Source organism: Oncorhynchus gorbuscha, linkage group LG13 (assembly GCF_021184085.1).
Source record: "Oncorhynchus gorbuscha isolate QuinsamMale2020 ecotype Even-year linkage group LG13, OgorEven_v1.0, whole genome shotgun sequence".
Classification (NCBI taxonomy): Eukaryota; Metazoa; Chordata; class Actinopteri; order Salmoniformes; family Salmonidae; genus Oncorhynchus; species Oncorhynchus gorbuscha.
Genome location: NC_060185.1, coordinates 20,983,370 through 20,998,081, shown reverse-complemented (window position 1 = coordinate 20,998,081; position 14,712 = coordinate 20,983,370). Strand labels below are relative to the sequence as shown.

General features: G+C 41.9%; 1 protein-coding gene across 7 annotated transcripts in view; it reads right to left on the bottom strand.

The window, feature by feature from the left end:
• The window catches only part of LOC123992575 (proton-coupled amino acid transporter 4-like), a 290,293-nt gene that overhangs the window by 183,053 nt on the left and 92,528 nt on the right, over positions 1-14,712 (bottom strand). The window contains exon 12 of one of the 7 annotated variants that reach the window (XM_046293815.1): positions 8,870-9,815. The exons of 5 other annotated variants lie outside the window; for them this stretch is intronic. In XM_046293815.1, the coding sequence (XP_046149771.1) occupies positions 9,751-9,815 (65 nt within the window). In that variant the 3' untranslated portion in view covers positions 8,870-9,750. Of the gene's footprint in view, positions 1-8,869; positions 9,823-14,712 lie in introns of those variants that run through there. One more of the 7 variants, XM_046293814.1, reaches the window with a different exon arrangement.

The window sequence follows — 14,712 nt, the reverse complement described above, 5'->3', positions numbered from 1 at the left end:
CCATTTAAACTAGTGAAATATACAGCTAGCACTGTCTAAACCAGTGACATCTACAGATAGCACTGTCTAAACCAGTGACATCTACAGCCAGCACTGGCCATTTAAACTAGTGAAATATACAGCTAGCACTGTCTAAACCAGTGACATCTACAGCCAGCACTGTCCATTTAAACTAGTGAAATATACAGCTAGCACTGTCTGAACCAGTGACATCTACAGATAGCACTGTCTAAACCAGTGACATCTACAGCCAGCACTGTCCATTTAAACTAGTGAAATATACAGCTAGCACTGTCTAAACCAGTGACATCTACAGCTAGCACTGTCTAAACCAGTGACATCTACAGCTAGCACTGTCTAAACCAGTGACATCTACAGCTAGCACTGTCTAAACCAGTGACATCTACAGATAGCACTGTCTAAACCAGTGACATCTACAGCCAGCACTGTCCATTTAAACTAGTGAAATATACAGCTAGCACTGTCTAAACCAGTGACATCTACAGCCAGCACTGTCCATTTAAACTAGTGAAATATACAGCTAGCACTGTCTAAACCAGTGACATCTACAGATAGCACTGTCTAAACCAGTGACATCTACAGATAGCACTGTCTAAACCAGTGACATCTACAGCCAGCACTGTCCATTTAAACTAGTGAAATATACAGCTAACACTGTCTAAACCAGTGACATCTACAGCCAGCACTGTCCATTTAAACTAGTGAAATATACAGCTAGCACTGTCTAAACCAGTGACATCTACAGATAGCACTGTCTAAACCAGTGACATCTACAGCCAGCACTGTCCATTTAAACTAGTGAAATATACAGCTAGCACTGTCTAAACCAGTGACATCTACAGCCAGCACTGTCCATTTAAACTAGTGAAATATACAGCTAGCACTGTCTAAACTAGTGAAATATACAGCTAGCACTGTCTAAACCAGTGACATCTACAGCCAGCACTGTCCATTTAAACTAGTGAAATATACAGCTAGCACTGTCTAAACCAGTGACATCTACATATAGCACTGTCTAAACCAGTGACATCTACAGCCAGCACTGTCCATTTAAACTAGTGAAATATACAGCTAGCACTGTCTAAACCAGTGACATCTACAGCCAGCACTGTCCATTTAAACTAGTGAAATATACAGCTAGCACTGTCTAAACCAGTGACATCTACAGATAGCACTGTCTAAACCAGTGACATCTACAGCCAGCACTGTCCATTTAAACTAGTGAAATATACAGCTAGCACTGTCTAAACCAGTGACATCTACAGCTAGCACTGTCTAAATCAGTGACATCTACAGCTAGCACTGTCTAAACCAGTGACATCTACAGATAGCACTGTCTAAACCAGTGACATCTACAGCCAGCACTGTCCATTTAAACTAGTGAAATATACAGCTAGCACTGTCTAAACCAGTGACATCTACAGCCAGCACTGTCCATTTAAACTAGTGAAATATACAGCTAGCACTGTCTAAACCAGTGACATCTACAGCCAGCACTGTCCATTTAAACTAGTGAAATATACAGCTAACACTGTCTAAACCAGTGACATCTAGCCAGCACTGTCCATTTAAACTAGTGAAATATACAGCTAGCACTGTCTAAACCAGTGACATCTACAGATAGCACTGTCTAAACCAGTGACATCTACAGCCAGCACTGTCCATTTAAACTAGTGAAATATACAGCTAGCACTGTCTAAACCAGTGACATCTACAGCTAGCACTGTCTAAACCAGTGACATCTACAGCCAGCTGTCCATTTAAACTAGTGAAATATACAGCTAGCACTGTCTAAACCAGTGACATCTACAGATAGCACTGTCTAAACCAGTGACATCTACAGCCAGCACTGTCCATTTAAACTAGTGAAATATACAGCTAGCACTGTCTAAACCAGTGACTACAAGATGAAATCCAGCCCAGTCACGGACCAGGATGTCTTGCTCCCAGGCAGACTAAATCTTTAAAATACAGTGAAATCTACAGCTAGCACTGTCATTTAAACTAGTGAAATATACAGAGCATAGCACTGTCTAAACCAGTGACATCTACAGCCAGCACTGTCCATTTAAACTAGTGAAATATACAGCTAGCACTGTCTAAACCAGTGACATCTACAGATGCACTGCCCTAACCCACCTGGACAAGAGAAATACCTATGTGAGAATGCTGTTCATCCAGCTCGGCATTCAACACCATAGTACCCTCCAAGCTTCATCAACCCTGGGTCTCGACCCCGTGTGCAAACAGCTGGTGAGGGTACTGATCCTCAACACGGGGCCCCAGGTGCGTTCTGAGCCCTCTCCTGTACTCCCTGTTCACCCAGTGAGGCTTGATTATCTACAGCAGGAAAATAGCACTAAGTCTTCAAACCAGTTCTAAGCATCATGGAACAGTAGTGGAGAGGGTAGCTATTTAAACTAGTGAATGTTCCTCGGCATATACAGCTAGCACTGTCTAAACCAGTGACATCTAGGCAGAAATTCGGCTTGTCACAAAAGCACTCACAAACTTCTACAGATGCACTCCTGGCGGGCTCCATTTCAAACTCCAGAGGGTAGAAATCATACAGGACACCTAGCACTGGACATCAACCACCCGAACCACTAAACCAGTGACATGCATACAGCTGAGCACTCAAGGCCATCAGACTAAACCACTAACACTGTGACATCATACAGACCCAACTCCAGCCATAATAATGGGAATTGATGGGAAATGATGTAAATATATCACTAGCCACTTTAAACAATGCTACCTTATATAATGTTACTTACCCTACATTATTAATCACATATGCATATGTAATACTGTACTCTACATCATCGACTGCATCCTTATGAACATGTATCACAGCCACTTTAACTATGCCACTTTGTTTACTGTCTAAATCTCAGTGACATCTACTGTATGCTGCTCTGTACCATCACTCATTCATATATCTGTACATGTTCCTTATCCCCTTACACTGTGTATAAGACAGTAGTTTTGAATTGTTAGTTAGATTACTTGTTGGTTATCACTGCATTGTCGGAACTAGAAGCACAAGCATTTCGTCTAAACATCTGCTAACCATGTGTATGTGACAAATAAAATTTGATTTGATTTGATTTGACATCTACAGATAGCACTGTCTAAACCAGTGACATCTACAGCCAGCACTGTCCATTTAAACTAGTGAAATATACAGCTAGCACTGTCTAAACCAGTGACATCTACAGATAGCACTGTCTAAACCAGTGATATCTACAGCTAGTACTGTCTGTCTAAACCAGTGATATCTACAGCTAGTACTGTCCATTTAAACTAGTGAAATATACAGCTAGCACTGTCTAAACCAGTGACATCTACAAATAGCACTGTCTAAACCAGTGATATCTACAGCCAGCACTGTCCATTTAAACTAGTGAAATATACAGCTAGCACTGTCTAAACCAGTGACATCTACAGCTAGTACTGTCTGTCTAAACCAGTGATATCTACAGCTAGTACTGTCCATTTAAACTAGTGAAATATACAGCTAGCACTGTCCATTTAAACTACTGAAATATACAGCTAGCACTGTCTAAACCAGTGACATCTACAGCCAGCACTGTCCATTTAAACTAGTGAAATATACAGCTAGCACTGTCTAAACCAGTGACATCTACAGCCAGCACTGTCTAAACCAGTGACATCTACAGCCAGCACTGTCCATTTAAACTAGTGAAATATACAGCTAGCACTGTCTAAACCAGTGACATCTACAGCCAGCACTGTCTAAACCAGTGACATCTACAGCCAGCACTGTCCATTTAAACTAGTGAAATATACAGCTAGCACTGTCTAAACCAGTGACATCTACAGCCAGCACTGTCCATTTAAACTAGTGAAATATACAGCTAGCACTGTCTAAACCAGTGACATCTACAGATAGCACTGTCTAAACCAGTGACATCTACAGCCAGCACTGTTCATTTAAACTAGTGAAATATACAGCTAGCACTGTCTAAACCAGTGACATCTACAGATAGCACTGTCTAAACCAGTGACATCTACAGCCAGCACTGTCCATTTAAACTAGTGAAATGTACAGCTAGCACTGTCTAAACCAGTGACATCTACAGATAGCACTGTCTAAACCAGTGACATCTACAGATAGCACTGTCTAAACCAGTGACATCTACAGCCAGCACTGTCCATTTAAACTAGTGAAATATACAGCTAGCACTGTCTAAACCAGTGACATCTACAGATAGCACTGTCTAAACCAGTGATATCTACAGCTAGTACTGTCTGTCTAAACCAGTGATATCTACAGCTAGTACTGTCCATTTAAACTAGTGAAATATACAGCTAGCACTGTCTAAACCAGTGACATCTACAGCCAGCACTGTCCATTTAAACTAGTGAAATATACAGCTAGCACTGTCTAAACCAGTGACATCTACAGATAGCATTGCTTTGCTGCATTATTTGCAGTATCACTTTAGTACCTTGTTGCAAACAGGATGCATGCTTTGGAATATTTTGATTCTGTACATAATCCTTCTTTTTACTTGGTCAATTAGGTTAGTATAGTGAAGTAATTACAATTTTGTTGATCCATCAGATTTCTCCTATCACAGCCATTAAACTCTGTTAATGTTTTAAAGTCACCATTGGCCTCATGGTGAAATCCCTGAGTGGTTTCCTTCATCTCCGGCAACTGAGTTAGGAAGGACGCCTGTATCTTTGTAATGACTGGGTGTATTGATACACCGTTCAAAATGTCATTAATAACTTCACCATGCTCAGTGATTTTCAATGTCTGTTTTTTTTTACCAATCTTCCAATAGGTGCCCTTCCTTGCGAGGCAACCTCCCTCGTCTTTGTGGTTGAATCTGTGTTTGAAATGCTCTGCTCGACTAATGGACCTTACAGACAACTGTATATGTGAGGTACAGAGATGAGGTAGTCATTCAAAAATCATGTTAAACACCTATTGCATGAGTCAATATAACTTACTATGTGACTTGTTAAGCACATTGTTACTATTGAACTTATTGACGCTTGCCATAACAAAGGGGTTGAATAGTTATTCACTGAAGACATTTCAGCTTTTCATTTTTTATTAATTCAAAAAAAAATCAAAAACATATTTCCATTTTGACACTATGGTGTCATTTTTGTAGGCCAGTGAATAAAAAGAAATCTAACATAAGGCTGTAACACAACAACATGTGGAAAGAAAAGATTGTGAATATGTTCTGAAGGCACTGTATCAATGACCAGAGGTTAGGAGCAGAAAATCTAAATTGGGAGGAAAATGGTTCCCCTGAGGTCATCAAGATAAACACACCTTTAGCCTAGAGAGAGAAACACTCCAACACGGGAGAAAGGCACCCTCCATTTCTAAACGTCAGGCTAAATAATGCAGGTAACAGAGACTACTGAGGCGGAGCATCGTCCGAGTCAGGCCCGGCATGCTATTTTGGAACTATTTTTTCATATTGCTGTAAAGTTATTTTATTTTTATGGTGTTTTGTTGAGTCATTACCAGCTGTGTCAGGTTCAGGTGTTGGGAAGATGCCGAGGGGGTTTTCAATCCAGACACCCTATCAACCTTCAACGACAAGCATCAGCTGGAATAGAACCCTCAACCACAGAGGATATCCATCAGGACTATTGGACTGAGCTCAACCTCTCTACTTGTTGGAAACAGATTGAAAGACATTTGAAACAATGATGGCTGTAATGATGGCCTTTGAATCAGCATGTTTCTATGGGTTCAGGCTGAGGACAACCACACACAGCCTAGAAAAGCCAGACACAGGTACGTATCATATTCTATGTACCCTTTCTCACTGGGAGGGCACTATATTAGCTTTCAATCGCAAACAGTTAATTTTGTGTGTGTGGTGTGTGTATATGTATATATATAAAAGTGTGTGTGGACGTGTTTAACTATTATTGTGGGGACCAGAAGTCCTGAATTGTGTCTCTCCACAAGGTTAGCTGTACCCGACTCTCTGTGTGTGTGTGTGTGTGTGTGTGTGTGTGTGTGTGTGTGTGTGTGTGTGTGTGTGTGTGTGTGTGTGTGTGTGTGTGTGTGTGTGTGTGTGTGTGTGTGTGTGTGTGTGTGTGTGTGTGTGTGTGTGTGTGTGTGTGTGTGTGTGTGTGTGTGTGTGTGTGTGTGTGTGTGTGATAGCCTCATGAAAGTCTAGCTTTGAGGCCGATCCTCACAGGCGTGATGAGTTGAGTACACTTTGAATAGACCTCAACTTAGGGCAGACTTGTCAAAGGCCTTGATCCTAGTGCTCCATATTGATTTGTCAAGCTAAATTACACAGGACATACAGTGTCTTTGGAAAGTATTCAGACCCCTTGACTTTTTCCACATTTTGTTATGTTACAGCCTTATTCTACAACTGAATAAATCGTTTTCCCCCCTCATCAATCTACTACACACAATACCCCAAAATGACAAAGCAAAAACAGGTTTAGACATTTTTGCACATTTATTACAAAACAAAAAACTGAAATATCACATTTACAATAAAGTATTCAAACCCTTTACTACGTACATTGTTGAAGCACCTTTGGCAGCGATTGCAGCATTGAGTCTTCTTGGGTATGACACCACAAGTTTTTGGGGAGTTTCTCCCATTCTTCTCTGTAGATCCTCTCAAGCTCTGTAAGGTTGGATGGGGAGAGTCGCTGCACAGCTATTTTCAGGTCTTTCCAGAGATGTTCGATCGGATTCAAGTCCAGGCTCGGGTTGGGCCACTCAAGGACATTGAGACTTGTCCCGAAGCCACTCCTGTGTTGTCTTGGCTGTGTGCTTAGGGTCGTTGTCCAGTTGGAAGGTGAACCTTTGCCCCCGTCTGAGGTCCTGAGAGCTCTGGATCAAGGATCTCTCTGTACATGCGCTCCATTCATCTTTGACTCGATCCTTACTAGTCTCCCAGTCCCTGCCACTGAAAATCCTCCCCACAGCATGACACTGCCACCACCATGCTTCACCGTAGGGATGGTGCCCAGGTTTCCTCCAGATGTGATGCTTGGCATTCAGGCCAGAGTTCAATCTTGGTTTCATCAGACCAGAGAATCCTGTTTCTCATGGTCAGAGTCTTTAGGTACCTTTTGGCAAACTCCAAGTGGGCGGTCATGTGCCTTTTACTTAGGAGTGGCTTCGGTCTGGCCACTCTGCAATTGTGTGTAGATTGATGAGGGACATTTTTATTCAATCCATTTTAGAATAAGGCTGTACGCATCAAAATGTGGGTCTGAATACTTTCCTAATGCACTGTAGAGAGGAGAAGTGGTGAGTTTGGGGTGCCAGAGTGGGCCTGTCTAACACAGCTAACACAGGACTATCCTGTCTAACACAGGACTATACAACCTGGCGGGCATACTAATGAATGAATGCGCATTTGCTTGAGCGTGTTAGGTGAAGGGAAGGCCTCAGGCTCCTGAGGAGAAAGTGTGTGCGTCCCTCCATCTCCTATTCCTCCAACACCCTCCAGATTCAAAAACTCAACAGTCCACTAGCAGGTTAGGCTTAACGTAAATCTATTAGTAAGCTAGAAGGCTCCTCCAGTCATACAGGTGGTACGTTGTTTTATCAGTCTCTTTCATCAGTATCTATTAAGACCCCAGAAGCACTGAATTACACAGACGTACACGGATATATACACACACACACATTCATTTTGACTTCGATACCAATACCAGGTTCAGTATCACGACACATGACGGTGAAGTTCTATCAACACATTATACCGGGGGAAAAACATACTGACAATAAAATCCACAGTTATGTTTTCGCTGACCTCCTACAGAGACTAAAGCTTGGAGTGTGAGAGGAGAACTCTTCTTCCTGGCGTGACTATCAACACAACAAAGCCTTTTATTTGACCATTTTATAGCACTATTATACTGAGCATTGCTAGGCTTGTTATGATCCAGGCACCGTCATCACTTAATGAACAACAACAAAAAACAACTATGGGAGGTCCAGCAATCAACATACTGCTTCTCTTCTTTGGCAGTTCTTAAAAATGGACTGCTCAAACAAACACTTCTAAACCCCTCTACTGTGTGAGCATATACCAAGTATCTTTCTAAAAACCTTCTGTAGGCCATTCACCCAGCCAGTTCAGCAATGAGGACTGGGTTCTCACTAATCAGCCAGTCAGTTCAGCACCATAGAGGGGTTCTGACTAATCACCAAGACAGTTCAGCACCGAGGACCAGGTTCTCACTAGTCAGCCGGGCAGTTCAGCACCATGGACAGGGATCCTGGTAACTACAAGGCAGAGTGTGGAGTTGGTGTTCCTCCCTCCCTCTCTCCACATTCAGCCCTTGAGATCAGATGCTGGCCTTTGACAGAGAGAACACTACAGAAGAACAGTTACCTAGGAAACCGCTTTGAAGCTGTACCAATGTGGAGAGCTGCAATGTTCAAACGGTAATGACTGATCAATAAGAAGATTATTTTGGGATGTTCTGTCTGGCTGTTGGAGTGTAGGTAAAGTTCAATCCCTGAAGAACTTCAACACATCTTGTCTTTGTGTGTTTATACATACTGTATGTCTGAACAGCCTGGTAGTCTCTTTCTCTCTCTGTGTGTGTGTGTGAAGGCCGATACAGCATATTAGTTGTCACCATACCAGAATGTTGACACCGATACCAGGTTCAGTATCACGATAGTCAATATGAAAACGATACCACAACAAAACAAGGTGTCCCAGCCAAAGTCACATAACCGCACTTGATATAGACAGACACACTCAGCTACTTCTCTGTTATGTGGTTGGGCATCTTTTGAGTTCAATATCATTACATGTGAAAAACGTTTATGTAAATGTTTTTAGAGATAGAAACTGGTAAATCAAGATGCAAGCCTAGGTCTATTCACAATATAGGTGAATGCATATTATTCAAGAGGAATGTGTGCATTGAGTAGTTGAACTTGTATTAGCTGATTTCATGGGGCTACAGATGACAAAACACTCCCTTACATTTAGGACTTACTTTATTGGAAACTGCTAGGAGAACACATTTTATTGTACTGATCAACAACATTTGCATGGAAGAAGCAATTCCCTCTATTATCAAAGTGTAGGCTGTCTGTTTCAGAAAGTAATGAGATCATTCACAAGGCAGAATGTGGCTGTGGAATTTGACTTTGTGGCTATTTAATATAGTATAAACCAGATGGGAGGGGAGGGAGACGAAGAAGTTAATTTGTTTTCTGTGGCAAAGAGAGAAAATGGGATGTTTTTGGTGACAATCAGCTTTGAAATCAGCATATTTTGCATTATGGTTTGCATTTTATCACAAACAAAGGACGAGGGGAGGGAACTGAAAGCTACCGGTATCATCTTGCATTGTGAAAGCATTCTAGCATGTATGGACATTGTTTTGCAGTTTCAACATATCGTGTAGCATTATTCAAGCATTTTAACTTCTGTGCATCATGAGTACAGAGCTAATGGGGCCCAGAGAGCTCGAGCAATGAATTCCTAAGTGGAGCCGCCACTTTACTCTCCACACTATAAAAGGGGCTCTGCTGATACAGACTTGACCCTCTCAATCATGTGAGACACATTTGACAGAAGTACCGAACATTTCAAAAATTCTAGTTCCGAACCGGGGGGGTTTTCGTATCGAAAAAGTACCAAAATTTCGGTATACCTTGCAACACCACAGTATATAATAATATACTGTAGCGGGATAAAAATATTGATGTATGTTGCTTTTCTCCTAGAGTAGGGTGGTGGAGCTGTTTCCTCTTCCCCCACACACCTGCTCTGCCCATCTGGTACAGGCTGCCACCTGCCCCGGGGAGGAGAGGGGGAAAGATGAGACAGGCAGGGAGAGCCCTGAACCCATTACCTCTTTCTGCAGCACAAAACAACAGTACAAAGAAATAGAAGTCCCTAGATATCACCTCAGTCTAGATATGTCCCTCTGATGCTCGCTCTTGGTGTGTTCGTCAGTGTGTCTGTCAATGAGGTGTGCGTGTTCGGAAAAAGCATGCAAAGCCTTTTACTTCTCTTCTTAGCTAACAAACAAGTTGAGACAAAGGTCACTTCAGTACTAATATCTGCCAGTTGGTCTGTTGACCGGTGTTTAATGTCTCGTAACGGCAACATTTCTCCTCTGGTGATTACAAAGAAAACATTATTACACGTGTCATAACAAAGCTGAACCAATGAAGCACAGTGACTCTTAGCCTATTGCAGTAAACAAAAATGTTTAAAGGTAAGTAACTGAGGAAAGTCAGAGTAAAAATGACATCACCCCAACATTAACGCTCACATCCACAAATGTTCTACAACAGACACAATATCAAACTAAACAAAGTAAATTCCAGGCCGCGTTCACAACTCCTCTGAAACCATAACCCTCACTGTACTCTCACAGTAGAGTACTGGGTCAGACAGACAGTCCTTCGCAGCGGGGGTGAACTTTAAACCCCCCCCCCCTTTCGCTTTGCTCTGCTGCTCATTCACAGAGTAGATAAACTCTCTCTTTCATATGCTCTTTTCATGCCAGCAACTCACTGCATCTCACCACTGAGTTGGCTTCTGGAAATGGGAATGTGAGTGCATGCATGTCGACATCTGTGTGTGTGTGTGTGCATAAGTACATGTGTGTGTGCACATAAGCACATGTGTGTAGGGGGAGATAGTGACATCCAGAGAATGCGTTAGCAGGGAAGCCTGCGTCCCGTTGGAACCGGAAGCAGGCGGAGAAAAGCAGCAAAATTAGCTGCAGAGCGGAGGTGGGTGTTTTCCATAAAGATTAGACGTGGCCGGATTAGTAATGTCTGTTTTCTATCAATTATGTTTGTTGCCGGGCACATTACTAAGAGCGGGGTGCAGACTTTGTGCTCTTCCATCGAGACGCCCACTTTTTTTGTGTGTGTGTACACACTGGAGTCAGAATGTCCAACTCACCTATGTTCAGACTCTGGTTGAGGCAGACAGAAAAATAAACTCAAAGACACACTCAAATACAGCCAAAGGTAGAGAAAGACTGAAACAGAGACTGAAAGACAACCAACGATAGAGAGAAAGAGACACTCACTTACACAAAGACAGAGAACTTAGACAAAGTTAGAGTGATAAAAATACACACACAACTCATACCAAAGTACAGATACACATGCACATGAAACCACACAAGCACACACACACACAAGGTGAGCGCTACACACTGCCAAAAGAATCTGGAGTGTTGGTCCAAGCTAACTTCATCATCCCGAGAAGGGGAGGGGGCAAGAGAGAGAGAGACCTCACATCTAATCCCGGCCCATTATCATCATCCTCCCAGCAAACAATACATATTGTTAGCCCATACATCTGAGAGCTGCCAAGGTACATGTAGTGAAATCTAATTCCAGTATCGGAGGTTTGCAGGAGCAGTGAGATATCCCTTCTTCTAAGTTTCATTCTGGGGAAACTTACTAGAAACGGCACGCATCTGTCATTTCTCTGAATCCTGATGTCATTAGACTGGCATACAGGACCAGTCAAAAGTTTGGATACACCTACTCATTCAAGGTTTTAATGTACTTTTTATATTTTCTACATTGTAGAAGAATAGTGAAGAAATCAAAACTATGAAATAACACATATGGAATCATGTAGTAACCAAAAAAGTGTTAACAAATCTAAATATGATATATTTGAGATTCTTCAAAGTAGCCACCCATTGCCCTGATGACAGCTTTGCCCAGTCTTAGCATTCTCTCAACCAGCTTCATGAAGAATGCTTTTCCAACAGTCTTGAAGGAGTTCCCACATATGTTGAGCAGTTGTTGGCTGCTTTTCCTTCACTCTGCAGTGCAACTCTTCCCAAACCATCTTAATTGTGTTGAGGTCGGTGATTGTGGAGGACAGGTCATCTGATGCAGCACTCCAACGCTCTCCTTCTTGGTCAAATAGCACTTACACAGCCTGGCGGTGTGTTGGGTCATTGTCCTGTTGAAAAACAAATGATAGTCCCACTAAGAGTAAACCAGATGGGACGGTGTATCACTGCATAATGTTAAGGTAGCCATGCTGGTTAAGTTTGCCTTGAATTCTAAAATCAATCACTGACAGTGTCACCAGCAAAGCACCCCCACAGCATCACACCTCCTCCTCCATGCTTCACGGTGGGAACCACACATGTGGAAATCATCTGTTCACCTACTCTGCATCTCACAAAGACAAGGCGGTTGGAACCAAAAATGTAGATTCATCAGACCAAAGGACAGATTTCCAATGGTCTAATATCCACTGCTCGTTTTTCTTGGCCCAAGCAAGTCTCTTCTTCTTATTGCTGTCCTTTAGTGGTCGTTTCTTTGCAGCAATTCGACCATGAAGGCCCGATTCACGTAGTCTCCTCTGAACAGTAGATGTTGAGATGGGTCTGTTACTTGAACTCTGTGAAGCATTTATTTGGGCTGCAATTTCTGAGGCTGGTAACACTAATTAACTTATCCTCTGCAGCAGAGGTAAGTATCTGGGTCTTCCTTTCCTGTGGCGGTCAACATGAGAGCCAGTTTCATCATAGAGCTTGATGGTTTTTGTGACTGCACTTGAAACTTCAAAATTCTTGAAATGTTATGTATTGACTGACCTTCATATAGTAAAGTAATTATGGACTGTCGTTTCTCTTTGCTTGTTGAGCTGTTCTTGCCATAATATGGACTTGGTCTTTTACCAAATAGGGCTATCTTCTGCATACCACACCTACTTTAGTTACAACACAAATTATTGTCTCAAATGTATTAAGAAGGATGGAAATTCCACAAATTAACTTTTTACAAGCCAAATCTGTTAATTGAAACCATTCCAGGTGACTACTGATTGAAGCTGGTTTAGAGAATGCCAAGAGTGTGCAAAGCTTACACTTAAACAACACAATGTAACTCCAAGTCGGAGTCTACAACCCACACAAGTGGCTCAGGTAGTGCAGTTCATCCAGGATGGCACATCAATGCGAGCTGTGGCAAGAAGGTTTGCTGTGTCTGTTAGCGTAGTGTCCAGAGCATGGAGGCGCTATATACACTACTCTAACATCACCAAGAGGAGAACATCACTGTACAGTGCCTTGCGGAAGTATTCGGCCCCCTTGAACTTTGCGACCTTTTGCCACATTTCAGGCTTCAAACATGAAGATATAAAACTGTATTTTTTTGTGAAGAATCAACAACAAGTGGGACACAATCATGAAGTGGAACGACATTTATTGGATATTTCAAACTTTAACAAATCAAAAACTGAAAAATTGGGCGTGCAAAATTATTCTACTCTAACATCACCAAGAGGAGAACATCACTGTATATACACTACTCTAACATCACCAAGAGGAGAACATCACTGTATATACCCTACTCTAACATCACCAAGAGGAGAACATCACTGTATATACCCTACTCTAACATCACCAAGAGGAGAACATCACTGAATATACCCTACTCTAACATCACCAAGAGGAGAACATCACTGTATATACCCTACTCTAACATCACCAAGAGGAGAACATCACTGAATATACCCTACTCTAACATCACCAAGAGGAGAACATCACTGAATATAACCTACTCTAACATCACCAAGAGGAGAACATCACTGTATATACCCTACTCTAACATCACCAAGAGGAGAACATCACTGTATATACACTACTCTAACATCACCAAGAGGAGAACATCACTGTATATACCCTACTCTAACATCACCAAGAGGAGAACATCACTGTATATACCCTACTCTAACATCACCAAGAGGAGAACATCACTGTATATACCCTACTCTAACATCACCAAGAGGAGAACATCACTGTATATACCCTACTCTAACATCACCAAGAGGAGAACATCACTGTATATACCCTACTCTAACATCACCAAGAGGAGAACATCACTGAATATACCCTACTCTAACATCACCAAGAGGAGAACATCACTGTATATACCCTACTATAACATCACCAAGAGGAGAACATCACTGTATATACACTACTCTAACATCACCAAGAGGAGAACATCACTGAATATACCCTACACATATACAATATATGCAGACACCTTGATGTTCACTTTCGGCTTAAGTTTTTTATTTTATTTATTTCACCTTTATTTAACCAGGTAGGCAAGTTGAGAACAAGTTCTCATTTACAATTGCGACCTGGCCAAGATAAAGCAAAGCAGTTCGACAGATACAACGACACAGAGTTACACATGGAGTAAAACAAACATACAGTCAATAATACAGTATAAACAAGTCTATATACAATGTGAGCAAATGAGGTGAGAAGGGAGGTAAAGGCAAAAAAGGCCATGGTGGCAGAGTAAATACAATATAGCAAGTAAAACACTGGAATGGTAGTTTTGCAATGGAAGAATGTGCAAAGTAGACATAAAAATAATGGGGTGCAAAGGAGCAAAATAAATTAATTAATTAAATACAGTTGGGAAAGAGGTAGTTGTTTGGGCTAAATTATAGGTGGGCTATGTACAGGTGCAGTAATCTGTAAGATGCTCTGACAGTTGGTGCTTAAAGCTAGTGAGGGAGATAAGTGTTTCCAGTTTCAGAGATTTTTGCAGTTCGTTCCAATCACTGGCAGCAGAGAACTGGAAGGAGAGGCGGCCAAAGAAAGAGTTGGTTTTGGGGGTGACCAGAGAGATATACCTGCTGGAGCGTGTGCTACAGGTGGGAGATGCTATGG